This window comes from Nymphalis io, chromosome 26 (assembly GCF_905147045.1).
Source record: "Nymphalis io chromosome 26, ilAglIoxx1.1, whole genome shotgun sequence".
NCBI lineage: Eukaryota > Metazoa > Arthropoda > Insecta > Lepidoptera > Nymphalidae > Nymphalis > Nymphalis io.
The window spans coordinates 8,245,788-8,273,556 of record NC_065913.1 but is presented as its reverse complement, the minus strand read 5'-3'; the positions used below and the strand labels follow the sequence as shown (position 1 = coordinate 8,273,556).

Genomic DNA, 27,769 nt, shown 5'->3' with positions numbered 1-27,769 from the left:
ATTTGATTTATTTATATAATTTGCACTACGCAGTACAAAATCATAAATTACAATTTTACGAAATATTTAGCAACTATACGATAATTAAATAAGATGTAAAAACGATACCTTTTCCACACTTCAATTTCTTCGTTAAATTAATGTATTTCGTTTTAGAAAACAACATGAACCGAATTGAACGAAACTTTAAAAAAAAAACACCGACAACGTCACGTTAACGATTCGTTAAAGTTACGCACATCATTCATTCGTACAAGCCGCTCACTCACTGAGCAAAGTCTAGATAGAAGTAATCCCTTTGAAACAAACAACAAAAGCCTTACACATGCGAGTGCAAGGTTTTCCTTCCAAATCACTGCACATCTACGATTCTTATTGCTTTACAAAATTAATCTATGTATAGGGTTTTATTATTATTTTTTAATATATTCTACAATAAAAAGTGCAACTACAGGCATAAGGGATATTACATCTTAGTTCCCTAGGCCGGTTGCGTATTGACTTCCCGACTGTACTGGCCGTCGTCGCGTTTGGACTCCACTACCACTTACCATCAGATGGAGTGGATTCATTTGCTTTCCCAGTACATAAAAAAATAAAATAAATTGTCAATGTAAGCAATGATTAATATTTCTTACAGCGCCAATATCTATGTACGATGGACTGTTTACAACCAAGTGGCCATTTATCCGTCCACCTGCCTACTTACTAAATAAGTACGTTTGTTTAGTGATTTTGGATGTGCTTGTGAAAACAATGACTTTTGTGTAAAAACAATGACTTTGTACAAAAATCGACCGTAATTCATTGCTAATAGAAAAGAGATTTAAGATTAAATATTTGAATAATGGCAATAAAAACGTTCACCCAACGAATTGTCAAAAAAAACGTTCGACGAACGATAGACTCCGAGTTTGACATTTGCAGTGAACGTGAACAATTAATGTTTTATTTTATTTAATAAAAAAATATTTATACCACAAATATACATCAATTTTAGCTTCCTGCACTTATATTTAAAACTTAACCATGCTGAATCTCACAACCCTCCGTGCGCGTAATGTTCTTACAAAGGGGTACAAAGTATTTTCAAAGATATATTTATATATACGAATTAATCACGAATAAAAATCAATTTTAACTAAAGCCTATACATTGTTCATACCCTACGCCCACGCAAGGGTTGACCTATGCAATTAACGGGAGCAGGGTGACTTCATCGAGCGACTGCGCTTACTCCATGCTGTTGTTTGTACAGATTGGATCATTCCATTATACTACAACGATAAACGATCAGCAGAAGTGTACGTTTTACTCAATCACGACGTTGAACGAAGTAATGCATTTACACGGTTCAGATAAATTGTTAATTTCGTTACAAATTGTGACGTGAACGGCTAATTAACTTTTTTTATGGAATAGGAAGGCGAACGAGTATATGGGCCACCTGATGATGGTAAGTGGTCACCAATGTCCATAGACATTGACATTGTAAGAAATGTTAACCATCGCTTACATCACCAATACGCCACCAACCTTGGGAACTAAGATTTTATGTGCCTTGTGCCTGTAATTACACTGGCTCACTCACCCTTCAAACCGGAACACAACAATAGCAAGTACTGCTGTTTCGCGGTAGAATATCTGATGAGTGAGTGGTACCTACCCAGACGAGCTTGCACAAAGCTCTACCACCAGTAAATTATTTTAAAAGTACTATTTATTTTAAAGAAAATTATGATTGGATTTTAGATGTCAACTAGCGCTTGGCCCGCGGCTTCACCCGCGTCATAGTCGACAAAGACCAAAATATGTTATTTCATATATTTTAGCTGTGATAAAGCGTGAAGAAATAATTAATATTCACAAAACACACAACCGTTCGTATTTATGATATAATAGTGCGATTATGATTACTCTAGGAATTAAAGACTTTTTATTTATTTTAAAGAAAATTATGATCGATGTTAAATGTCAATTACTATATTTATGTGAACATACGTATTGTATGTTTTTGATGTGTAAATATCTTAGCGCTCGATATACGGTAGCGGCCAACTGAGACGTCGAGCACCAGACGAGTAAGCGCAAGATTTCGAGCGTCAGACGACGTCAGCGTAAGATTTGTTACTTATACATTAATTTTCGTGAGTACCTTGGCACTACCATTTTTTGATGGAGATATGTAGATCTTAGCACTGGGTACACGGTAGGGACCAACTGAGACTTCGAGCGTCAGACGAGTAACCGCAAGATTTCGACCGTCAGATGACGTTAGCGTAAGATTTCAAGCGATTGAATGTGTGCGTGAGATCGGTACATGAGCTTACGCGTATACACAGCAATTCTCGTGAGTACCTTGTCACTCACGCCATTTTTTTTATTTAGGTAGGTTTACCTACTTTATATTATTAAAAAAATCGTATTTTTATGTAAGTAGACACGTGTCTACTCAGTACTACTCAGTACACAAGACACTGATTGATTATCACACTATGCGGCAAAACACGTTGGAAAGTGATCCTTTTTATAACTAATATATTATTATAGTTCTACAAGAAGCGTTTAAGAGGACTCACCTTGAACTGCGGCAGGTGTCAGCGTTTGGTCCCACGTTTCGTCTTCCGCTTTTCGAAAACTCCTTTCCACTGAAATTGAATATCAAATATAGGAACAATTATATGAAAAATTAACTAAGTTATAATGGTACCTGAAGTACTAATTATATAATAATGAATGCATATACATTTATTATTATATAAACCAAATTCAGTCCGCATAACTTATTGTCTATTTTACAACACAATATTGTACTCCAGGCTCAGTTGTAGCTTTAACTCCACGATATAAGACTTTGCAAAGTTACGAGTGAAAGGGGCGCTCCGCCCACTTTAACTTAAATTTCATTCAATGGGAACTCTCAGGCGTCATCAGTCGGCAAATAGTAAGGCAGATAATTAGGTCACGCCAAATAAAAAACATTTTTAAAAAAGTTAAAAAGTTTAACCCTGGGCGGATTAAAGGGATCCAAGGAGTTAAATAAATAAGTTGAAAATGTAATACTTACTGTTGAGGAAGTTCGCGGTCCCCGACGACTTCCTCGACTTCTTATCGCTCGTGTCGAGACCTGCACAAGGACACAAGGAGCGAGTGTAAGTGAGGGCGGGTGCGCGCGTGTGCGTGGGGCGGGGGCGGGGGGGGGCACTGACCGGGCGGCGGCGCGTGCATGCGCTCCATGAAGCGCGAGAGGCGCTTGGGCCCGTTGGGGCCGCTCTCGCCGTCCAGGCAGCAGCCCTCGTCCACGGCGCGCGCGCACGCGCGGTGCACGCGCAGCTTGCAGTCGGCGCACACGTAGGCCTGCGGGGCCAGCCCCCAGATCACCAGGTCGCAGTGGTGGCAGTGCGCCACCGACGTCAGCGCCTGCAGCTGCAGGTGGTGCCCGCGCACCACGAACTGCGCCGGGAACACATCGAGGTGATAACGTTACGAGTGCAAAGCTGGCTCGGTCCGTCTGTCTGACGGCTCGTTACATATAAACAACCAAACCTTTAATTATAAAATTTAACGTAAGAGGGCCCTTGATGAGTAAATCCTACAATAGCATACACGTGAATGTCTATGTGTTTGAATGTTTGTTACTCGATCACGCACTAAAGCTAGAAGGAATTGGATGAAAGTTTGAAAGAAATAGCTTATAAATTGACTTAAGACATAGTCTACCTAACACCATCTCCCACACGCAGATGGGGATGCTGTGCGCTTAAGCTAGCCGGCATATAATTAAATATAATACGCGAGTAAAGAATGGAAGGGACATATTAGCGGACAACATGTTTCATATATAAAACATAGCTTGAAACGAAACCTTATCAAAACGAATACACAGTAATAATTTTTCTTTTCGAATTGAGTAAATTATTTATTTCCGAACCAAGGATATATATTTGACATTCAACAACATATTTACATTATATAAAATATTTGCCCTGAACTATGTAACATGAAAAATAAATCATTTAACTCACGGGCTGTGGATGTTGCTTCGTGAGCTGTTTGAGTCTCTGCTTGTAGAGCTTATCTCGTTGCAGGAACGACGCGCGGGAACCCCCCACCGCCGCCGCCACGGACGCCGGCCTGGATATTATTGGTGACGGTTAGTTTGTTCAATAACTTTACATTTATTTGCGATCGGCATATCCCGAGTTCAATTTTCATACACATTTGTTAATATCTCATAGAATTCAACATGACAGCGTATGTGTTTACGTGTGTGTTCGCGCTAATCTCAGAGACAACTGCGTCGTTTTTCGTTCCGTATTCACTAAAATACGATTCATGAGGAAGTTTTACGTATATAATTTTTGGTTATGTATATTTTGTGCATATTAACAGACGACATCATTTTATTTCAACGGATAATATTTACTTCTCAAATTTAGCTTATTTTTATTATGTAAGAGGGGACAAACGAGCAGGAGGCTCACCAGATGGAAAATGACTACCACCGCACACGGACACCTGCAACACCCGAAGGCTTGCAGGTCGTTGCCGGCCTTTGAATGTTAACAATGGGGACAACATCCCTAGGTATCAGATATGGATCTGGGATTTTTACATCGCTACGCGGCCCGTAAAACGTTACGCTATTGACACTTTCAATATATATTTCTCGATTAACTCGAAAACAATCGCGCCGCCTGAACGGTTCAACGGCGTCCGCTGTGTTAATCGATAAAGTTATTTGAAAATAATGCGTTTTCGATTGTCTATATGTCTGCTTGGTTCTATCTGTTCGAAGCCGGGTACGGTCGCTAATATATTAAAACGTAAAAGATTCTACTAGTTATTGTGACGTACATATTGTTGACACAAGGAAGAAACATAAACCAATATTTATAGGAAATAATAATTAATGTGAATATATAACTTATTTTTTTATTTATATAGAATAGGAAGGCGGACGAGCATATGGGCCACCTGATGGTAAGTGGTCACCAACGCCCATAGACATTGGCATTGTAAGAAATGTTAACCATCGCTTACATAGCCAATGCGCCACCAACCTTGGGAACTAAGATGTTATGTCCCTTATGCCTGTAACTACACTGGCTCACTCACCCTTCAAACCGGAACACAACAATACCAAGTACTGCTGTTTTGCGGTAGAATATCTGATAAGTGGGTGGTACCTACCCAGACGAGCTTGCACAAAGCTCTACCACCAGTAAAAACTTATATTTTTTTAAACGTGTTTTATTATTAAGTTAAAAACTAATAAAAAACAATTTTCATTATTTAATTTGATAAATTAATAACGAAAACTATATACACTAGCGATTTAGCCATGGCTTCGCTCGCGTCATAATTCATGGTTAATACAAAAATACCAATACCCATAGCTCTTTCTTCAAACACTTCATCTCTCTATCTTTAAGATTCAATTTTCAAACCTTCCTTTTTTTTTTGACTTACCGTGCAAAACCAATAGTTTGGTCTGAGTAAGTTATATAACATTGGCTTTTTTGTGTCAAAAACGAAGTCCTTAACATTTTAATGTTTATAACCTATGTATATTAAAAGATCTAAAATTTTTGTCTCACTTTGTTTTCTTCTTTTTAGTTTTCGGCGACTGCCACCATCTCTTTCTGATCTCCTTCGCGTCTTCCTCACCGATATCCAATAAGTTAACCATTTCGAACACACGAATCAAACAATCGCACTAACTTCAATATTGCACTTAAAATATATGAAAATAACAAAATGGTATTTCGTTTGACTAAAAGGAAAATTTTGATCAATTTCCGTTACGTTGTATTATCCTTATTTAAAATGTAATACCAGACTGTAATTAATTATTAAATAATTAACTATTTAAGTCACTAAACACAAATAAATATAATTTATTTAATCATTTTAAAAATCTTAAACGCATTTTTAATATCACTAACTATAAAACACTAATAAAATTCGAATCGTTTAAAACTTGTATATATAGATATAACAAAAAAAAAACTATACATCAAACATATACGACATATTACTCAATACACAACGGAATAAATGAAGTGTGCGGACGTAAATTATTTCATATTTACCCGCAATACAATAAATATTTATATTGACATAATGAGTCATACGACGATCGGATACAATAGTATGAAATAACGCCTATTTATAAAACATATAAATTAATTTTAAGCAAACTTTTCGTACCTATTCGAACATAATACGTATTGTGAAATATGTTAGCCGTTATAGAACTCAAAATGCACTGAACGCTGAAATTAAGAATTAGTTAACAATCGTGAAATTACATTTGGATGTCGAAATATGCAAATAAATATTGACTCTATGCGTTTAATTTTAAGGCACCATATCGCGTGTTCGACTCGCTTAATTCGCGTTATCAGCACTTCAGACGAACGATAACGCGCCCATTGATAAATATTTCATGTAAATTTGATGTCATCGGTGTTCCGATTGATACTAGTTACGTGCGTCGAGTGCGTGTACTATATAAAAACGTGTAATTGATTTTTAATATTTTCGAACGAGGCATTTTTATTTTTATTTAATGAAATATTAAGAAAAGGGAGATTGACGTCCATCGCTAATTTGCACAAAACAATACAATAAAACAAACTGTGTGCGTGTATATGTGCGTGAACGCGGAGGTGTGCGTGCGCGCGTGTGCGTGTGCGTGCGCGTACCTGCAGTGCAGACAGAGCGCGGCGGCGACGAGCGCGGCGAGCAGCGCGGCGGGCGCGTCGGGGGCGGAGGCGCCGCCGCAAGCGGCCGCGCCGCCCGCCGCCACGGCCGCGAGGCGCTGGCACAGCAGGCGCTCCACCACCACCTGCTCCTGCGCCTTGTCCAGCGAGCAGCGCTGCAGCACGCTGTCCTCGGGGCCGTACAGCGTGCCCAGCCCCACCTGCCGCTTCACCTGGAACTCGCTCAGCTGCCGCCCGAGCTCCTCCTTCGCCTGCCGCCGCGCCTTCAGGAACACGTTCCGCAGCAGCTCCTCCTTGTCGTACTCTGGGAACGCGGCCGGACCGGGGACCGGTGTTAACGACTCACGCTGCGAGACCGACTCCCGCTAACTTTTTATATATATATTTTTACTATTCATTTTAAAAGCCATGTTAAAATACCGCCATTCGAACAATTTATGGAATCCTTATTTCATACATTTCTGTACCGATTTTCGGGTACCGACGCGTACCATGTACCACAAGAAACTTTTTTATTAAAAAAATAATAATTTCTATTTAGACTATTAATAAATATAACACTTCTATATAGAAACTGATTTAGATTTGATAGTATTGACATATATTTTTTATTTATTATAGGAAGGCAGACTTTGCGGTAGAAGATCTAATGAAACACACGGTACCGACACGCAAAAGAAAAAAAATCGAAATATTTTTTTGTAATCGGTGATCGATTTTTGGCAACTGATTACTTATTAGCAAGCATCTTTAATAAATTCAAGTATGACTTTGAACGACAAGCTCAACTAGCTTCTCCGGAGTACAAGCGCACACTACAACCCCACAAGTTTCCACGTGCACTTATTATACATAGAACACTAACGAAACAATTATAAAACGAAACCTGTATATTCGTGTTAAGGCTGTATAATGAATAACTCACCATTAACTAGAACGTGTTCGATTTCGTTCGCCATGTTCTCATCGACGCCGTTCAATTGTAACACCTGTGCGTAATACGTTGCATTTTTTTTAATTACTCCACTTTCCTCGATAATAACGTAACTTTTGTATATAAACTGTATTCGATATCGTAGTGTTTAAAGATGAAAAAAAAAAGTAATTACATTGTCAAAAACAGACATTTTTTGTATTGCTTTTCCGCATGCAGTAAGATAGTTTCACGAATCAAACAATGAGTGTAAATGTGTACAGACCGCGTTCGGCATGAGGAAGGTGGAGTGTATCTCGTAGGCCCAGCGCCGCAGCGTGGCGGGCGACACGCCGGCCGCGCCGCGGTACGCGTCCGTCAGCACCAGCACCAGGCTCGCGCACGCGCACCTGCGCCGCGGACTCGTTACTACTACACTACACCTGCGGCTGGCAGAGCTGCCACCTCCTCCAGAATATTCACCCTTTTTTTAACGTTGGAAAAACGCATTACGCGTTTCCCCCACGGGAACAGTAAAAAACTAGCGGTACCCTTTCCGTCTTAACGAGGAGCGCCACGGGATCGCTTTCGCATGCTACCGTGGCGCAACAGAATATTCACCCTAAGACCAACTTCAAATTCCCCTAAATATCGATTAAAAACCCATAATTTTTTGTTTTACACTCGTTTTGAGAGGTAATTTCAAATAAAAATTAAAAATACATTCAAGTAGTATAAAAATGCTGTTCTATTCATACGGGTGCATTTTACATATTTACATACATATACATATTATAGTTTTTTGATGTTTCAGTTATAGCCACGCTTGGAGTTTATATTTGGATTAGATCGTTGGTCGGGTTCGAGGCTTAATATAAATTGTATACAGTTGTGCGCTTTTTTTTTAACGGACAAACAAAAAAACTTGAATAATAGATCCCCTAAAAAACCCTCCAAATAAATGTACCCCCTAAAAAACCCCCTAGACGTCTTGAATCCCCCTAAATTTGGGGTGAAAACCCCCAAGTTGGCATCGATGATGTTCGGCAAGCACGTCGACAGAGCGACACCACTCACCTTCTCTCGCCCAGCAGCCAGTTTATGAGGACCGCCGTTCTCGCTTTTGACTCTCGCACGGATCGAAGATTCGAGAACAGCCCGGAATACGAGGAGTTGTCCTACGTAAAATAACATTTATTACAACTCGTGCACTACAGGCCGTACGATAATCTTCCTACGTCCCGCCAGCAAGTACTCACGGAGGCCGGCGAGTCGTCCTCCTCCATAGATATTATCGCTCGTTGGGGATCCGCACACGGCTAGAATGATACACACATATATGTTAAAGGTGTTCAACACGAGTCCAGTACCACTGGGCAGCGCGTACGTACGTTCGCCGGGTGCGGGGAGGGGCGCGGGGAGGGCGGCGGGTAGGGCGGCGGCGGCGTGCCGGGCGGCGCCGGCCCGCGCGCCCAGCGCTCCGCGTCCGCTGCGCGCGACCGGCGGACACATTTCGTTTTAGACATTTTTGTAATTTATTTGTACTAGACATAGTTTAAGGTTTAGTACATCTTACTAGCGACGAATCTGAGATCCGACTCGAGGTATACGCAAATATTATTAACTAATTATATTACCGTTAGCTATTTATACTACTAGAAAATTCTAGACGCAAATATTTATTATATTATATAACATTTATGTTGGACAAAATATTTATTTTTTTATAAAAGTTATAACGTAGGAGCAATTTCAAAATTACGTTTCAAACTTTAATGTTTAATTTTTTTTCATTCTGTGGATAAAAAAAAAATCATCAACCATTAAAATTATGTCATAACAAATATGAGTCACGTGATTAAATTTCAATGCAGTTTTAAAAAAAAGGGATTTAGTATTTGTAATTTAAATAGCTAATAATATAAGACACTCACTTCGAGGCAGCTCGTGGTCCAGATGCTCCGGAGACGACTGACTCCTCACGTGCAGAACCGGAACGCCGCCTCGAATATCCGTCTGTACATAGGAATATATTTAATACATACTTATTATACATTTAAAATAAAAATATTGTTATAACTACTTTAGGCATTTTCTATGTCAAATACGTATAATATGGAACATTTAAACACTTCAACGTTACATTTCAAATACACAAAATTAACACGCAATACAATTACACACAAAATTAAGTATTAATTTGGACAGTGAAAGACAAACACACAGATCACACAACAGGAACTTATTATTAGAAATATATCATATAATAAATATAACAATAAAAAAAACATCCGAATTCCGTCCAAACATTAATAATATAACTTATCTACGAATAAAATTTAATTTGTGATTTATTAAAAATTGCAAAATTTCAGCAAAAATTAAAATAAAAAGAAGCGACAGCGATGTGTGAATAATGAAGGGCGGTGGGTGATAAGAAAATTAAAACTACTAAGTAAACACTAGAACGATTGCACAATAATCTTGAAATATAATTTTGTATTTCAAAGTCATATACAATTCGTTTTCATAAAAATCGTTTACTGATCGAGTTTATAACAAACTAAAGATTATTCATACTAAATAAATAAAATGATCAATTCGTGTAACGTTAGTATTAAAGGTCTCCATTAGTACTTATTTAGTCTAAAAATTCGACCCGACGTCGCCTGACAGTTAATCGAATGTTATGTACCGAAGCTGTGTCGACTCGATCGGCAAACGAGGAGTTACCTGCAGAGGAGGCGGCGGCGCGTTAACCAGCGGATAGTTCATCTGCAACGCGATCGAATTCGGCTGAGGTCCCTCGAGCTCCCCGTCCAAGGAATGAGAGGATCTCCGCATCTTCTCCTCCCTATACGGAGGCATCGACTGATGCATCGGATAGGGCTTCTTGTAGTAGTGCTTGTGCGGCACGGCCAGCGGGTTGGCGGGGCTGGCGGGCGGGCTGGCGGGCGCGCGGCGCGGCGGCAGCGGCGGCGGCGCGGCGTCGAGGCACGTGGTCGGCACGGGCGGCGCGCTGGGCGAGTGCGTGGGCGTGTGCGTGTGCGCGCGCCGCCGGCCCTCGTCCGAGTTCTGGCGCACGAGCGGCGCCTCCGCCTTCTGGCGGCTCTGGCGCAGGTTGCGCAGGCTCTGCCCCGTCAGGTTGCTGAGCGAGCGCGGGATGCCGCTCAGGAAGCCCGAGTTGCCGCGCTCGGCCTCCTTGGCGCGCCCGGCCTTCGGCGTGCCGGGGGACTGCGGGACCAGAGCCGGTCGGGCGAGAGTTTCGATTTTTCGCGCTCTCGTGCTCGACTTTTATAGTTTAATAGCTTTTCTCCTCGTTTTAGTGAACCGTGGGACCCTCACCCGTCAGTCGTGAGTAGCGGAAAAACTATCGCGATATATAAGTTCCAGCTAGCAACGAGTTGCAGCGAGGCGAAAATTAATTTTGTATTACGGTGCTATTTCATCTGTTCTTATGCGTTGCTTGTGTTTTGTGTCAAATGCATCTCTTTAATTACGGCTAACTATTATAAAACTGACTCGAAATTCTAACATTAAAAAAATACATAAAATATTTAAAAAGTAAATTTTCTAAACTTCAAAATATCGACACTAATATCACGTATTGAAATTATAAAAAATAATTTAATGATAAATTCGAAACGAATCACACTTCAGAAGAAGTGATTTCGCTTCATCTAATATATTCATATAATATATTATTTAAATTTAAAATGTAAATAAAACCACAAAACCGTTAGAAACGACGCCACATAAACAGAATACACAAAACATGCATAAAAGCAGACAAGATAACGGAAACGCATAGTTTATTCACCACCTGCCGGCCATTAATGCGTTAGTAACAATTAATTTAATTAACATTCATTATTATCAATTGACGTAATTATTACATAATTTATTTTCGCCTTTACATATATACAGTGATTTAGAAAAATACAATATTACGTCCGATGTTAAGTATACTACTATAATTCTTATAAATTATTTTGTTATCCGTACATTGTAACAGGATTTAAAACTGTACCGTCAGTAAAATATTTTTCTCAACCACTGACAAAACAAATAAAATGATGATGACGATAAAATAATCAAAACGGCTGCAAAATAGTAACAAATGTGAACGCTATGTGAATATTTAAAGCTATTTAAGTAGCTAAAGGAAAAGTAAATGAAAAAAATGCATATTTCTACATTTAACTGTGCTGATTAATGTTCAGTTTTATGGTAACGTTACAATGTTTAACTTCAACGATATAATTGTTATATATACCCTTATGTACTTCTATTATTGCTGGAATTAAAAAATATGGAATTTATTGTATAGGATTGTAATTTTGAAACTTGAAAACTGCAATGCTAATAAAAAAAGGAAAAAACTTTTAAGATCATTTCATATTATATTTTTAATTATATATCGAATCAAAAGTCAACTATTAAAATAATCACGGTCGCCTATGCACGGATAACTTAATATATTTGATATAAAGAATAATTGTAAAAGCTTTCTTTTGTAATTCTATAATACAGTAACAGCCTGTTAATGTCCCACTGCTGGGCTAAGGCCTCCTCTCCCTTTTTGAGGAGAAGGTTTAGAGCTTATTCCACCACGCCGCTCCAATGCGGGTTGGTAGAATACACGTGACATAATTTCAATTAAGTTAGACACATGCAGGTTTCCTCACGATGTTTTCCTTCACCGTCAAGCACGAGATGAATTATAGTCACAAATTAAACACATGAAAATTCAGTGGTGCTTGAACGGGTTTGAACGTTCATTGGTTAAGATTCACGCGTTCTAACCACTAGACCATTCTATACTAAGTTGAAGGGAAATTAGCACTTGAAATAAAAAATAGTTACAAATATCTATTGTTCACCCAAATTCATCTAGATCGATGAACATTTAAAGTAAAACTCCTTATATATGGTGAACAGCATGGACCTTGATTTGAAATGACATCATTGGCCGAGATCTAAATAATCTATGGCACTCATAATGGATTCGTGAAAAAATAATAATAATAATAATATCCTGGGACATTTTCACACACGGCCATCTGATCCCAAATAAAGCTTGTACAGAGCTTGTACTATGGAAACCAGACAACTGATATACTACATATACTACTTTTCTTTTGTAAATACATACTTATATAGATAATTACACCCAGACTCAGGACGAACAGACATGTTCATGCACACAAATGTCTGAAATGCGTGAAAGGCAAGTATTTACCAATCACGCCAACCGGCTTATCAAATCAAAATCCATTTTAAATACAGTATATAGCAGAGAATCAGCAGCAATCGCATGGCATATGTAAATTTAAGGTTTGTTTGTATTTGTCTGGTGTCGTATATAACAATATATCTATCTGAAGCGCTAATCGATTCCTCAATCTGAACGATTTTAAAATACACTCGTAACATTACCAAGCAACTAATGAACTCTACACTTTCTCATACGGGTACGTAGAATGTATGTCTCACCTGAGCGGCCATGATGGAGTCTATCTCATGCTGGAGCGTGAAGCACCGCTGTTCCGCGGACTCGAGCTGCGCCTGCTTCCTTACATCTGGAACTTTGAGCAGCTCATCTGAAAGATAATTCAATTCTTGTATAATGCTAAGAGAGATGTGATCTTACTACCACCACTTAAAAAATTCAATAAAAATGATTGTTGCCGGGACCCTGACATTCCATAGAGCCAACAGAAATATAAAATATTGTACAAAAAAAAATTAATAATTTATGATTTCTATACATTTTTTTTTAATTTAATATTAAAATCGTTATATCCTTTATATAATATGTGATCATAAAAATCTCACTTCTAAGATCCCTCATGTACTTTTGTTCCTTTTCGAGCATCAACCGCACCGTCTGCGCTTTGGATACTTCTAGCTGTCGTTGCTTCTCTTGCTGAAATCGCGAATACAACGTTAGTTTTAAATAAAACTCTTTAAACTGTACAGGATAGAGGAGCTTGGAGTTTGTGTTCATTGATGTTCATACAGAATAAAAACATAATAAATATATAACATGCATTTTATTTGATTGTTAAAAATATTCACTGCCGAGTTTCTTGACGGTCATTCTCAGTAGAGATCTACATTCCGAACCGATGGTAGCTTTGTATTAAAATTGCAATGACGATTCAAATGTGTGTTTATATATTTTTTTAAAAGTAACTTCATTGTTTTTTAAAGAAGTTACTAAATAGTCATTTCTTTTTAAATAAATACAGGATCTAAATGAAATAGAAAGTATAGTTTTAAATGATACAAATATTACATTAACAAAATTCGTAGCATTAAACCCACATTTGTGCTATTTCATTTTGCTGTGCATACGAAATATATAACAATAATAAAATGGTCTATAAAAATATATTCATTATATTTCTATTAATCTTGATAAATTTTTAATAATACAAAAGAATAGAAAAGCAATTCAACACGAATCAGTTACTTTTTACACTTGGTTGCCTGGAAGAGATCGGTAGGTAGCGATAAGGTCGCCATAATTGTACATTTATTTAGGCAATATACATGTTTTGTATTATTCTCTTTGTGGTGTGATGTACAATAAAGTATTAAAGTAAAGTAATCAGTTCTCCTGCCGAATCGTGTTTGGTTGCTCGATAAAAAAACGTAATCAAACAAAATATTAATATAAAAATATAATTATCGTGAGATATCGTTTAAAGTTTGCGTCTCGTACCGTCTGTGGAGTCACTTGTTGACACAGTTGTCACCGCGCTGGTCAATCCCAAGGTTATCAGTATGGAAGGCGAATAACTCGCGAATATGACTGCAGTTTTGTTTTATTTACATAAAAATCTATATTACTATCGTAAAGCTAATGAGGTTGTTTGTTTGCAACGCGTTTATCTCAACCAGTAGACATATTATATAATAGCCTATTTACTCAGGCAAGTTATGAACTATATCACGCTACGAGGGGGGGAGGAGCAGTAACGTAAAACGCGGGTGCAACCGCACGGAGCTTGTACTTCTTCAAACTATAAGTTAAAATGATTTAAATAATAATGCTATTAGTATAAATGTTTTATTATAAAAATTAAATTCAAAACTGCAAAAAAGTATACTGTTATTTATGAATTTAACGCACGCATGATTTACATACCGGCTGAGGGAAGTTATAACGATGAATATTACAATCTATAGACATAATAGATCAGTAGTCGCGCTCTATTTTATATTTACATAATATTTGTAAGTAACCGGGTTTGAACCCACGTTCATCGGTTAAGATTCACGCGTTCTTACCGCTGGGCCATCTCGGCTTAATAATACATAATATTTAAAATGTATATATTACATATGCATATAATATATATAACATTTATACATACATTTGAAATTACAGTAGCTAAATACTCTATATTTCAATGACAGGAAAGAAGATAAACGAAATGTATTTACAATACAACAATTTTTGCAAATTCACTTAAATTTACTTCCCAAGCAAATCGCCGACATTCAAACATCATTTTTCCACAAACCCATAACGAATAACATTGATTATTTTAGATCTCGATCAATGTTTACGCAAAACAGCAGTACTTGGCATTGTTGTGTTCCGGTTTGAAGGGTGAGTGAGCCAGTGTAATTACAGGCACAAGGGACATAGAATCTTAGTCCCGAAGATTGGTGGCGCATTGGCTATGTAAGCGATGGTTGACATTTCTTACACTGTATGTCAAAGAAATGATCTAATAAAACAATCCTTTAGGCCTTTAAATTATTAATTTATTAACATTATCGAGTTAACTATTCCTTTTATAGAAAAAAAAAAAACGAAACCAAACATATAATTGTATTTAAATGAACCAACGAGGATAACGTGCGCACGAAAGTTGCACCTAAATACGAAGATAATTTTTCGATTCTTGTTAATTGGCAAATCGTACGCGGCGGTGCGAATAATACGATCTCTAACGCGAACGCGTTGCAGATATTAATACCAATTATTACGAGCATCCCGTCTCGAATGACCCCGACTCAATTAATGTTCAACCCGGAGATATTCTCTTAATCACTTCAAAATATACTTTATTCGAGTGAACTCTTACATGCAGATTTTAAACGTCATTTTACAATATTGAATTGATTTTAAAGCCACCACCGATTGAGAGCGTATAATTATAATAACCTGTATGAAAATCAACATTTACTAATAATAAGTAATAATTTGTCTTATTTATTCGTATTTTAATAGAAGCTTTAAATTTATAAATTGTCAAATGTTAAATAATCCGCGGGATTTTAATACTTACACGTTACTCCCCCACGCGAAGTGGGGGGATATGTAGGATAAAACGAACACTAAGAAGGATATGTTGATTTGTTAAGTGGGAAACTTCTATAATCTCAATAAAAGGACTACCGAATGCAGTGATTGTTTTCAAATCGCGCAAGTAGATCTTGAGATTATCGCGTTTAAACAAACAAACAAATCATTTAGCTTTATAATTATAATGTATATACGATACTAAACATATTAATTGCTATATTAATAAGACATCGGTCTTGGTTGTTACTAGAAATATCGGATAATAACCATTAATTTAATATATAAATTATAAATATAAATTTAATAGTATAAACTTGTAAATTTGTTTAAAATTTTAATTAGTTACTACCTTTTGTGTCTGTTTTTGTTTTTTGTTCTTTATTTAAATATTTTTGTTTTCTGTTTTTATTGTACTTTTGATTTGTTTATTTCGTAATTGTGTTTGTGAATTGTGTGTTCTCCTGTAATTGGTTGTGCATAGTTAGTTTTAAGTTAATGTAAAAAGTGATTTGAATGTGTGTGAGTGTGTTAGAGATCCAAATAAATAAATAAATAAATTAACTGTACATAGGAATATTAATTCAAACCTTCGTTCGGGGTTACCGACGTGCAGTTTATAAACGTAAACCAACGATAAATTAATAAATTGTAATCTTGTAATAAATACATGATATAATGAGTGATATAATATTATTTATTTAAGATTAGATTAAAGATGAGGTTTTAGATAATAATATTCCTGGCTTTACTTAGATTTAAAAATATATAAAATGAATATATAACAGCCCGTTGAAATTAAATAATTATTTATTCATGTTATGTATAAGGCTTATAAGGGCACTTTTGAATCGTTATGTTATAAGATAATGTCCCACAGCTGGGCCGAAGCCTCCTTGCCTGTTGAGAAAATCTTGAGGTTTGCGATATTATCTTTAATTATTTTTTTTGTTATTAGAAGCCGAGATGGCCCAGTGGTAAGAACGCGTGAATCTTAACCGATGATCGTGGGTCCAAATCCGGGCAAGCACCACTGAATTTACATGTGCTTAATTTGTGATTATAATTCATCTTTTGCTTGACGGTGAAGGGAAACATCGTGAGGAAACCTGCATGTGTCTAATTTCACTGAAATTCTGCCATATATGTATTCGACCAACCCGCATTGGAGCAGCATGGAATAAGCTCCGAACCTTCTCAAAAAAAGGGAGAGGAAGCCTTAGCCCAGCAGTGGTACATTCACAGGCTGTTACAGTTTGCTATTATTCTTTATATTTCATTCTTCTTTCACACCGTACTGGCTTATAATTGACTCAATTGTTTTGTGTTTGTTGTTTATATCAATTAATAGTTTAATAATAATAAAGTACAAAAAATCAAAGATTAACGTTGAATGATGTCACTTACGTTTACTGGGAACGGCGCCGTTATCGGCGTCTTGTTATGCCGTGAACTGTTCTGTTGCACTGTCAGTACTGTGGTGGGATTGGCTGCAAAATAAATGGATAATATAATATTAATAATGATTCTGATTATGATATTAAATAAAAAACAAAAATAATCCGAGTTTGGAAAGATCTCTGAAAAGTCAAGAAAATATTCGTGCCTGAAATTCTTACCAACCAAGGATTAATTAAAAAAAAAATTGATATTTAGAGGATAGCCGGGGTCGCAAGCCATCTCACCCTAAGGGCTACTTAGTCAATTTTATTTAAGGGTATTAAGGCATGCAACTTATTCAGCTGTATTGTAACACGCGTACGCTAACTCTCGCGAGGTCCAGTCCTTCGGGTTATTTATTTCAATATTAGCAATTATAATATAATCGCACTTCGTAACGCTTGACTAGATGTGCGCCGACTCTAATGAGTCTCGTTTTAATTTTCATGTACAGATTGAAAAGTGACATCAACAATCACATTAGCAAATATTCTTTAAAATCTCAGTTCGTATCTCACTCGTGAAATGTTGAAAACCGATTTACGGAAATACTTTTTTTTTTGTTTTTTTTTTTGTCAGACGGGTATAGACATTGGCCCTGTAAAAAATATAAACCTAACATTGTCAATGCTATGCAAGGTTGGTAGCACCGTGGGAACTAAGATGTTATGATCCTTTTGCTTTTAGTTACACTGGCAGCAATACACTAAGTTGTTTGGCGATAGCAGTGTACCGGGTTGAAGGGTGAGTGAGTATGTGATGAGTGAGCAGTATATACCCAGACGTGCTTGCACAAAGGTCTACCAGTCCTATCTCCAAGAAAACGCGATACTTGTATATCTTAAAAATTCAACCAATATAGGACACGATTGTGTTCTGCGGTGAGCGTCGGATTTATTCGAGCTAAATAGTCTTAGGATTCGTTTGAAACATTAATAATAATAATAATAATTTATTTCCATATCAATGTTACACTGGTGGTCCTCTACTCGTCTTAAGTATATAAAAATCGATATACAAAATTCATTGTACATATAAATCATAAATTTCAAGTTCTTCAAATGAATCAAAGTACAAAATTATTTAAGCATACTGTAGATCGTTTAATATTTTTTACATATCATATAAGCACGATCATACCGCATTAAATATATAAACAAAGGTACTCAACCAAAGATGAAAGCTTTCAATGAGCAATTTGGCAAACAAAACGTAATATCTGAATTCAAATTCGTATGATGTCAATTGCAGATATCTTCTTATCTTATAAAGCTGATTAAATAGTTGAATTACATTCAAACGTGTACGTAAGTATTCATACTAAATCATTTACCAATTTACCGATGCCTTATATAAAATGCAAGTGCATTGAAACTTGGTATCATTCCAATAAGAGTATCAAATTAATGATAAATTTGAATGGTAATTTAAGCAATCAAGTTACTGTATTAGTGAAATACATTCGAATTTGTTACAAAAGTTTTACTAGGCGGTAGGGCTTTCTGCAAGCTCATTTGGGTAGGTAGCACCCACTGATCATTTATACCACCGCCAAACAGCAATATTTAGTATTCTTGTGTTCCGGTGTGAACGCATTGGCGAATGTAAGATGAAAGTAACAATAATTCAAAGTGTAACGATTCTATATGTAATATTTTAGCCACTTGACGGTTAGTGGTCACTCGAGCCTGTAATTACATTGGTTCGTCCATTCTTCAACCGAGAACATAATAATAAATAGTATTGAGTTCCACTCGCTTGAATTTCACTTTAATTTTATACTCTAGTCAGACAATCTGCCTTTGAATTGGTATTTCCTACCTCGTATCATATGCACGACTTGCTGATGAGTGTGATGGTGTACCGGTACGGTGTCAACTCTCAGGATACGGTCTCCAGCGCGCAGACCAGCGCGCCAAGCGGCACCGTGCTCCTTAACTGATTGCACGTATACGGGATTGTCACCTGGAAAATACAATTAAATCTACTTAAAATATATTTTAATATGTTAAATATACATAGTTTAGTATAATACATAGAATACACCCCCATTTTCTCAGTCACCTCACACACGAAATGGACACACATTATCGGTAACAATTTTGCGCGCGGTACATTAAAAAAAATCTTCTAGAGAAGGACTCGGACTTGAACAAATCTTAGGTAATATCCTCCTTTCGGTATGATCTATAATACATATATTAACAAGGAATGTTCATAACTAGATAAACACCATTTGTAATGATATGATGATGACAATGCAACTCTTTATAAAAAATAACTTTAAAAAATCAGTAGTAACAGTAGTAACAGTAACAGCCTGTTAATGTCCCACTGCTGGGCTAAGGCCTCCTCTCCCTTTTGAGGAGAAGGTTTGGAGCTTATTCCACCACGCTGCTCCAATGCGGGTTGGTAGAATACACATGTGGCAGAATTTCAATGAAATTAGACACATGCAGGTTTCCTCACGATGTTTTCCTTCACCGTTAAGCACGAGATGAATTATAAACACAAATTAAGCACATGAAAATTCAGTGGTGCTTGCCCGGGTTTGAACCCACGATCATCGGTTAAGATTCACGCGTTCTTACCACTAGGCCGTCTCGGCTTCAAAATCAGTAGAGTTAAAAAAACTTAATATATGAGCAATTCTTGTATATTATATAAATTTATTTGTGTATCTCGGGAAGTGCTTAACGATTTGTCTCAATAACTTTATATAGGTAAAGTTTTACATTTTAAGTTGGTCTCTTTATGTCTTGTGTAAAGTAAAAATTTTTCCACAAAAAAAAAAAAAAAAATTTTAATCAAATTATTATTAATGGAATCGAGCGAATATTATTTTTTTCACACTGAAAAGTTTTCCTGTACAAATATTAGAAAAAAATTAAAAAGCGCGTGAAAAAAGTAATCAGGTAGGTGCTGTGAAAAGATCTAGTATATGTTAAATAATTCTGCTCATTATATATGTAGACGATTCGTAGATCTAGCCGCTAGCATATAATGTCATGCACCTGAACACTCCAATCGTGTCTTGTTCGCACCCCATCAGATTACGAGCCCGCTTGCGTTTGTTTACTTAATTAGGCACTATAAAATCAGCTCAGTTGACTATACCCCCATTAAAAATGGCCGCCGTGACCGAAACCGTTCATTTCATTATCATCACACGTTAAATTAATATATCGATACCATCAATATAATCTTTATGATACGATAAAATTGATCAATAGTTTACAAAACTGAGCATTCGGTTTCGTTTGAAGTTTCAAATTTGCATCGACGAAATTGGGTCACCGTCATTACTTATAACCCAATAGGAAACTAGTTTTCAAGGAGGCGGCTAATTTGATTGGTCACAAATTACCTCCGCAATATATTCTTTCGTAAATATGCAAATATTCGTAACAGGTATTAGGTACTCGGGGTAATTGAAGTTCATATAAGGCTGTATTGCATTTAATAAAATGCAAATGAGTCGTGAAATAACTTGATCATATTATATTATGGGTATCTATATACGATACATGTGGCCCGTCTCGAAATCGGATTAAAAATTAATGTTATATCACGAGGTATTGCTTAAAAAAATTACATAATTATAGAACGATAAATAAATAAATACATATCATGATTCAATCAAACGGCTAAAATTACCGTTATTATTTTTATAGTAAGACTTTTTTATGTACTTACCTCAATAAAAAAGTAACACAAACAACAGCCTATATATATATATATATATATATATATATATATATATATATATGTTTTAGTACGTACATGGGACATCACACGGCTGAGCTATGCATCCTCTTGGAAGGAAGATTTAGAGGTAATTTCACCAAGCTATGCTACTCACTCCCAGTTAAGTGTAGTTTAATAAAATACTTGTCGCGGACTCACCTGACACCTTCATTCCATAGCCGTGCTCGTCACTCACGACGGTGACGGTGAGCAGGTCCTCGCCGCCCGGCGACCCCGCACCTACCGTCCCGCCTAGCATCACCTGTGACAAATTTACCATACATTAATTAACATTGCCTTGCCGGTTGTACATAAATATTTGGAATAATTCTAAAGACAAATGCAATGACAGAAATAAAGTAAAAAAAAAAAAAACAAAATTGACCTTAAATCGTCAATACTTCATTTTTCGAGATCTATATAATCTGTGGTATTCATTAAATTCGTGAAAAATTTTGTTTCAACGAGGAAGTTGTTATCGGAACTTTGGAAGTAGTTAAGCGAAATAAATTGATAATTTATAAACCGAGAATTGTTTGTAGTGCATAGTACACTCAGAGCTTACATGGAATATGTCAACATAAGGTTTCTTTACCTCTACTCCACCTGCCATTGGTATATAGTATAATGCAGATTACACACAACGCTATCATTGACAGACGCAATAGTGACAAAAACAAAAGTCCACAATCGACATGCTTCACTTACATGTATGACTCAAGTCGGAATCAACTGAACACTGTATGACGGTTATTGTATTATTTATTTATATTTTATTATATTTATCTTTTTGGGTTATTATTGAAAATTTTAACTAGCTTGTTGTTCTAGCTTGTAAGGCTTGAGATCCAGAGATATATGATCGAGATGAATACAAATCTCGAGTTGAGATAATTGAAATTTGGCAATGTTTACGTCCCGTGGTGCAAGGAACCATTTATGGTTATATATTTACTGTTATTTAATTTAAAAAAAACTACTAGTTCTATAAATTAATCCTTTCACAAATAATTACCAGCCCATATATTTTTTGCATTAAATATTATTTGGCAAACAATTATTATTTAATAATATAATCAATAACATTTTATAAGTGTGAATAGTAAATTGCTTACGAATTGAGTGTTTATCAAATGATCTCTATATATAAAACGCATGCAGAACAATATGTTTGTCATCTGCATATTTACTAAAACTTTTTTTTTTGTAAAATGCTAATTTCTCAAACATTACGGATGTACTTTTTACAATACCAATGTCTTCGGACAGAGTTGACTTAATAACAAGAAACCAGTGGTCCACTTGCGTGCCTAAAATTCATAATAATAAAAGAATATTAATTTAATGACGAAAATATATTTTCTATACCCAACACACCACACATCCGCAAATAATTGACTTAGCTCGAACAATACATCGGTATAAAGGCAATTTGCATTCAAAATTCACTTTCACGTCTGAACTGCTGGCAGACAATGACATGCGAAAAATTATGCGACTTTTTCTCCCTACGGCAATGTTCGCATAAAAAATTAAATAACACCAAGAATAAAGATAAATAAAACACAGATTAACATAAAGTGAAGCAATAAAAGATTATTTGAAATTATTGCATCAGTCATATCCTTAAAGATATAGTAATAGTCTAGAAATATCCCATTGTTAGAAAGACACCTCTTCGTTTAAAGCTGACGCTACTTCAATGCAAATTGGTGGATAATCAAAGGGTGACATGGGTGGATATCGATATCCTCACGATTTTCCTTCACCGCCCCTCAAGAGGTGAATAATTTTCAATACAATTTAACTTGTGGTTAATTCAGTGAAAATTCAGTGTTGCTTTGATGATATTTTGATAATGAGCATTAAAAATTCAGATCCATTGATGTCGATTATTTCTAATTACGCATAACCAGAAAAATATACAATGTCGTAAAATAAAATATCAACTCCTAAATTCCGCGCGACGCCATCGTCTGGACTCATATAGAAGAGTCCTGGATGTATTAGCATGAAAATTACTTCGGAAACATGCAAGCTTCCAAAATGGTTTTCTTAATAACAAAGCATGACGTGAATTATAAATGGCATCGCTTTGAATACCGATGGTGTCTTTAATTTAGAATCTGGGAACGATTGTGAATATTAATGTTTTCTATTCACTGAGAAATTTCGATGCATTTTGAGGTAAAAAGTTCGAAATCTAAACTTAAAAATATAATGTAATCCTATAGCCGTCTAGCTGCTTCGCCTTCGTGGATTGAAGCGTTATGTATGTTTAGATAGAACCTTTCTATGTGCTATGAAATGCGATTTTTATTAAATCATAACGACGCGTAAATCCTTTAATTAGTATGTTCTAAAAAACTCTTGACGTTTATAATGTAACCAAGTACACATATATAGACATAACTATCTATCTTATTTTATTTTATTCTTCAACATTATAATGATGAATCTTCAAGCCACCTTGTGGTGAGGTGTTCTTAGATAAATCCTGTAATTTCATTCTAATTCATATTCAGTTAATTGATTTCGAAACGTACCAACTTAATGATATTAAAGTATTTCTGAATATTATAATGAAAAATATTCATACTTTATAAAAAATATTAAAAATGAATTAAAATTCCAAAAGTAATAAAATAAATAAAAACATGTATTTACGTATGCTTGTACCATAAATGCTATACCTATACACGAAACATGCAATGAAAATAGCTTTCTTTCTTCTTTCACAAGCCATTCTTCCAAAACCCTGGTGGTAGGGCTTTGTGCAAGCTCGTCTGGGTAGGTACCACTCACTCATCAGATATTCTACCGCAAAACAGCAATACTTGATATTGTTGTGTTCCGGTTTGAAGGGTGAGTGAGCCAGTGTAATTACAGGCACAAGGGACATAAAATCTTAGTTCCCAAGGTTGGTGGCGCATTGGCTATAAGCGATGGTTGACATTTCTTACAATGCCATTGTCTAAGGGCGTTTGGTGACCAATTACCATCAGGTGGCCCATATGCTCGTCCACCTTCCTATTCTATAAAAAAAAAAAAAAAACCCATAAAAAGATTATTTACAAAATATGTTTTAAATTATTTTTATCACGGAATAAGCAAAGGTAAGATTTATACAGTCTAATATAAATGTAAGCTCCGAAGGATAACCGACTCAATTCGGTTCTCCTGTTACTGAGATGCACGTATCTGGTTGAAACAGTTATGTATAAACAGGAAATAACCTAAAATACACATACACTGCACACTTCGAAAAGGACGTAAGAGAAATAACACTATACCGTATTTATTTGACGTAACATCCTCCTTTTTAACTTATAAAAAGAAAACAACGTTTGTATGTATTTTTAAAATTTTTAAAAAAATAATACCTTATCTTTCTAAAACTAGTGAAAGGTATCATTATATATGCTAGTAAATACAATATTACGATAACATTGTTATTTACATATTTTTGTATATCTTCCGTGAAGGCAAATGACTCTACTCCACGTGATGGAAAGTGGTAGTAGAGTCCAAAGGCAACGACGGCCAGTACAGTCGGGAAGAATGTTCTGCACCAGCCGCCTCGCTGGGCCGGCAAGATGCCTCTTCACGCCTCGTTTGAAGGAAAAAATATATATACTTAAAATTATAATAATTGTGTTTGATTGAAGTTATTTACACAAAAACTTGATGAATTATTAACAATGCAACTTGAAGTAAATCATTGTAAGCTTTGAAATTTCAATGTTGGAACTTAGTTGATTAAGTATCGGAAAACGCAATGTCGTGACTTAAAACTCGAGCCAAGTTTTCATATTAATACTTTAACTTGGATCGTTTGATTTACGATGTCTTTTATTAAAGTTTCATTTGTGTTCATTTGAGAGTCGAGACTTAACATCATAAATAATTATACAACAAGAAACACTTAATTATACAACAAGATAGTAATTGAATTTTATTTTAATCTAAATACTACCGAGTCGAACCGGCAAAAAACTCATTAATTACTTTTTTTTATAACGTAATTTTATATATATATATATATATATATATATATATATATATATATATATATATATATATAAATATAATTTTAACTGATTGATTGACTGACATATCAAGGCGATAACAAAGGCAAATTAACGGGTTTCTTATACACAGTAGGTTAGTACGAAGGATTTTTGAAAATTTAGGTAATGATAAAGGGAAAGATCTATTTAAGACTTACCAATACCGAATTATGACGCGACCAAATCCGCGGTCAAAGCGCTAGTCATATTCAAATAAATTTATTTATCCTGTATGAAAATGAACGAATAGTAGCTCGAAGCTCTATTATCTACGTAATCGTGTACGCAACAATATGCCTCATTTTATTTATACGTTTTTATTAATATATTTTTAACATGAGACATGCGAGTGACATTACAACTCAAATACCGTAAGGCATCGATCACGCGCTCAGTATATAGTTGTCCTATATTAAACTAAATACATAACATTAAACGGTGCATTATATGAGTCGCGATGGCCCAGTGGTTAGAACACGTGAACCTTAACCGTGAATCGGGTTTAAGCCCGGACTATGTTTTAATTGGAAATAAGCTACAAAACTTCACCTCAAAAGTAGAGGAGGCCTAAGCCTAGTAGACATTTGTAAGCAATTATTAATTTAATTTTCCTTATTATAAGAAAGGCTTGGTGGGTTCGAGAGACATATAAAAATAATAATCAATTTATTTATTCTTCCCCACATACAATAATGTTATATTTTTTTATGTAAAAAATATATATGAAATATATAAATGTTCCTTACTGATTTTATGTTATGCCTTAAAATTATATTAATAAATATATATAATTCAGTCCAGAAACCTTGGACAAAACGACTTGTTAACGCTTCCGCAATTCTTTTAATAAGCATGTGGGATGTTTAGTTCATGTCATATGTAAACAATTAATTATTAAGACCAGAAACTTTAACATTTCAAATTTAAATTAGATTTTGTTACAATACAAAATCAATTATTCAATATAGAAAGCATTAGTTTTACTAACTGTCTTTTTCAGTAAATACTAACACAGGTTCGCAAATTAATTATACATGCATTTGTAATTGTTGTCACATTACAATTTTATAAACAAATAGCTAGTTAGCGATATTTTTATTCGCAAAGTATCATCAGCTAATACTCATTGTATATATTCTTTAGCGCACAAACGTTCCTTTGCAATTTAACAACAGAGGGAGATTAAGACTTGCTGGGGATAAACATAAAAGGGCAAATCAATATTACAGATGAACTAATATAGGAAAGTCGAGATGGTCCAGTGGTAAGAACGCGTGAATCTTAATCGATAAACGTGGGTTCAAGCCCGGGAAAGCACCTCTGAATTTTCATGTGCTTAATTTCTGTTTATAATTCATCTCGTGCTTTTCGGTGAAGGAAAACATCGTGAGGAAACCTGCATGTGTCTAATTTAATCGAAATTCTGCCACATGTGTATTCCACCAACCCGCATTGGAGCAGCGTGGTGGAATAAGCTCTAAACCTTCTCCTCAAAAAGGGAGAGGAGGCCTTAGCCCAGCAGTGGGACATTTACAGGCTGTTACTGTACTGTAATATAGGCTATTGGTAATATAAGTTACAAAGTGGCATCGATTCACACAGCCTCTTTATCTGCGATACAATCCAAATAAAGATATTACATCTTCTTTACAAAATTTATCTAATTTATTGACTCCGTAATGGCAAAATAATAATTTGCAGTGAAAGGTATATTGGAGCCTGGTTTTACCGTGTTATGTGGTATCAGAGAGGCTATGGAACATTACAGTATAACGCATCAGCTGCCCTTACATTTTAAATTATCAAAAAAAAAACCTATCTTCTCATTTGATGAATTTCAACGGAATTAGCTTTTATTTTACGAAATTAGTTCAATCAATGTATCTCCAAACGTCTAAACGTCAGAACATATCATCATCATTCTATTAACGGCACGTCATAGAGTTAATCGAGAAATATATATATACATATATAAAAGCAAATCAATACTGTGATGCTGGCCAAGCTAAACTTTTCATAGTCTACGAGCTGTCATCGAGCCCTGTCCACCTCCAGCCGGTGAAATATTACTGATCTATTTCGGAGTGAGAGCGCGCGTGATTTTGAGATAAAAAGTTATATTTGGCATTTTCATGAATTCGACTTTATGGATGTGATTAAAATAAATAGAGTGGACGTAAAATATGAACGAAATAAATAAAAATGACTGGTGTAATTGTTTAAAAATACACTAATATTATATAAGTTAAAAAGTCTATATCATGTATGTATAGCAGAGATCGCGGGTTCAATCCCAAGTTTTATAGCCACACAATAAATATACCGAGAATTTTTCTTTTAAATTTAATTAAATCCTGTAGGCAAAAAATGTTTCTGCATATAGAAAACAAATGTGCTAAAATCAACACTAATGTTAAATAAAATAATACTTTCGAGTGTCCAAAACTTTTAAATTATGCAACATCAATATAATACAACATAATTTAAAACCTGTTCTTCGTAATTATAATCGTCTGTTTAAATGATTATAATATTATTCGCAAGTTTA

At 35.6% G+C, this 27,769-nt stretch overlaps 1 protein-coding gene across 1 annotated transcript in view; it reads right to left on the bottom strand.

The window, feature by feature from the left end:
- Positions 1 to 27,769, bottom strand: part of LOC126778417 (rho guanine nucleotide exchange factor 11) — a 177,013-nt gene that overhangs the window by 124,361 nt on the left and 24,883 nt on the right. The window contains exons 2-18 of the mRNA XM_050501919.1: positions 21,311 to 21,413; positions 19,226 to 19,369; positions 17,372 to 17,454; positions 13,480 to 13,570; positions 13,138 to 13,244; positions 10,375 to 10,875; positions 9,576 to 9,657; positions 9,033 to 9,130; positions 8,901 to 8,960; positions 8,719 to 8,819; positions 7,928 to 8,051; positions 7,654 to 7,717; positions 6,711 to 7,032; positions 4,026 to 4,134; positions 3,210 to 3,453; positions 3,068 to 3,127; positions 2,580 to 2,648 (exon numbers count right to left, since the gene is read on the bottom strand). Coding sequence (XP_050357876.1) covers positions 2,580 to 2,648; positions 3,068 to 3,127; positions 3,210 to 3,453; positions 4,026 to 4,134; positions 6,711 to 7,032; positions 7,654 to 7,717; positions 7,928 to 8,051; positions 8,719 to 8,819; positions 8,901 to 8,960; positions 9,033 to 9,130; positions 9,576 to 9,657; positions 10,375 to 10,875; positions 13,138 to 13,244; positions 13,480 to 13,570; positions 17,372 to 17,454; positions 19,226 to 19,369; positions 21,311 to 21,410 — 2,359 coding nt within the window. The 5' untranslated portion in view covers positions 21,411 to 21,413. The remainder of the gene's footprint in view (positions 1 to 2,579; positions 2,649 to 3,067; positions 3,128 to 3,209; positions 3,454 to 4,025; positions 4,135 to 6,710; positions 7,033 to 7,653; positions 7,718 to 7,927; positions 8,052 to 8,718; positions 8,820 to 8,900; positions 8,961 to 9,032; positions 9,131 to 9,575; positions 9,658 to 10,374; positions 10,876 to 13,137; positions 13,245 to 13,479; positions 13,571 to 17,371; positions 17,455 to 19,225; positions 19,370 to 21,310; positions 21,414 to 27,769) is intronic.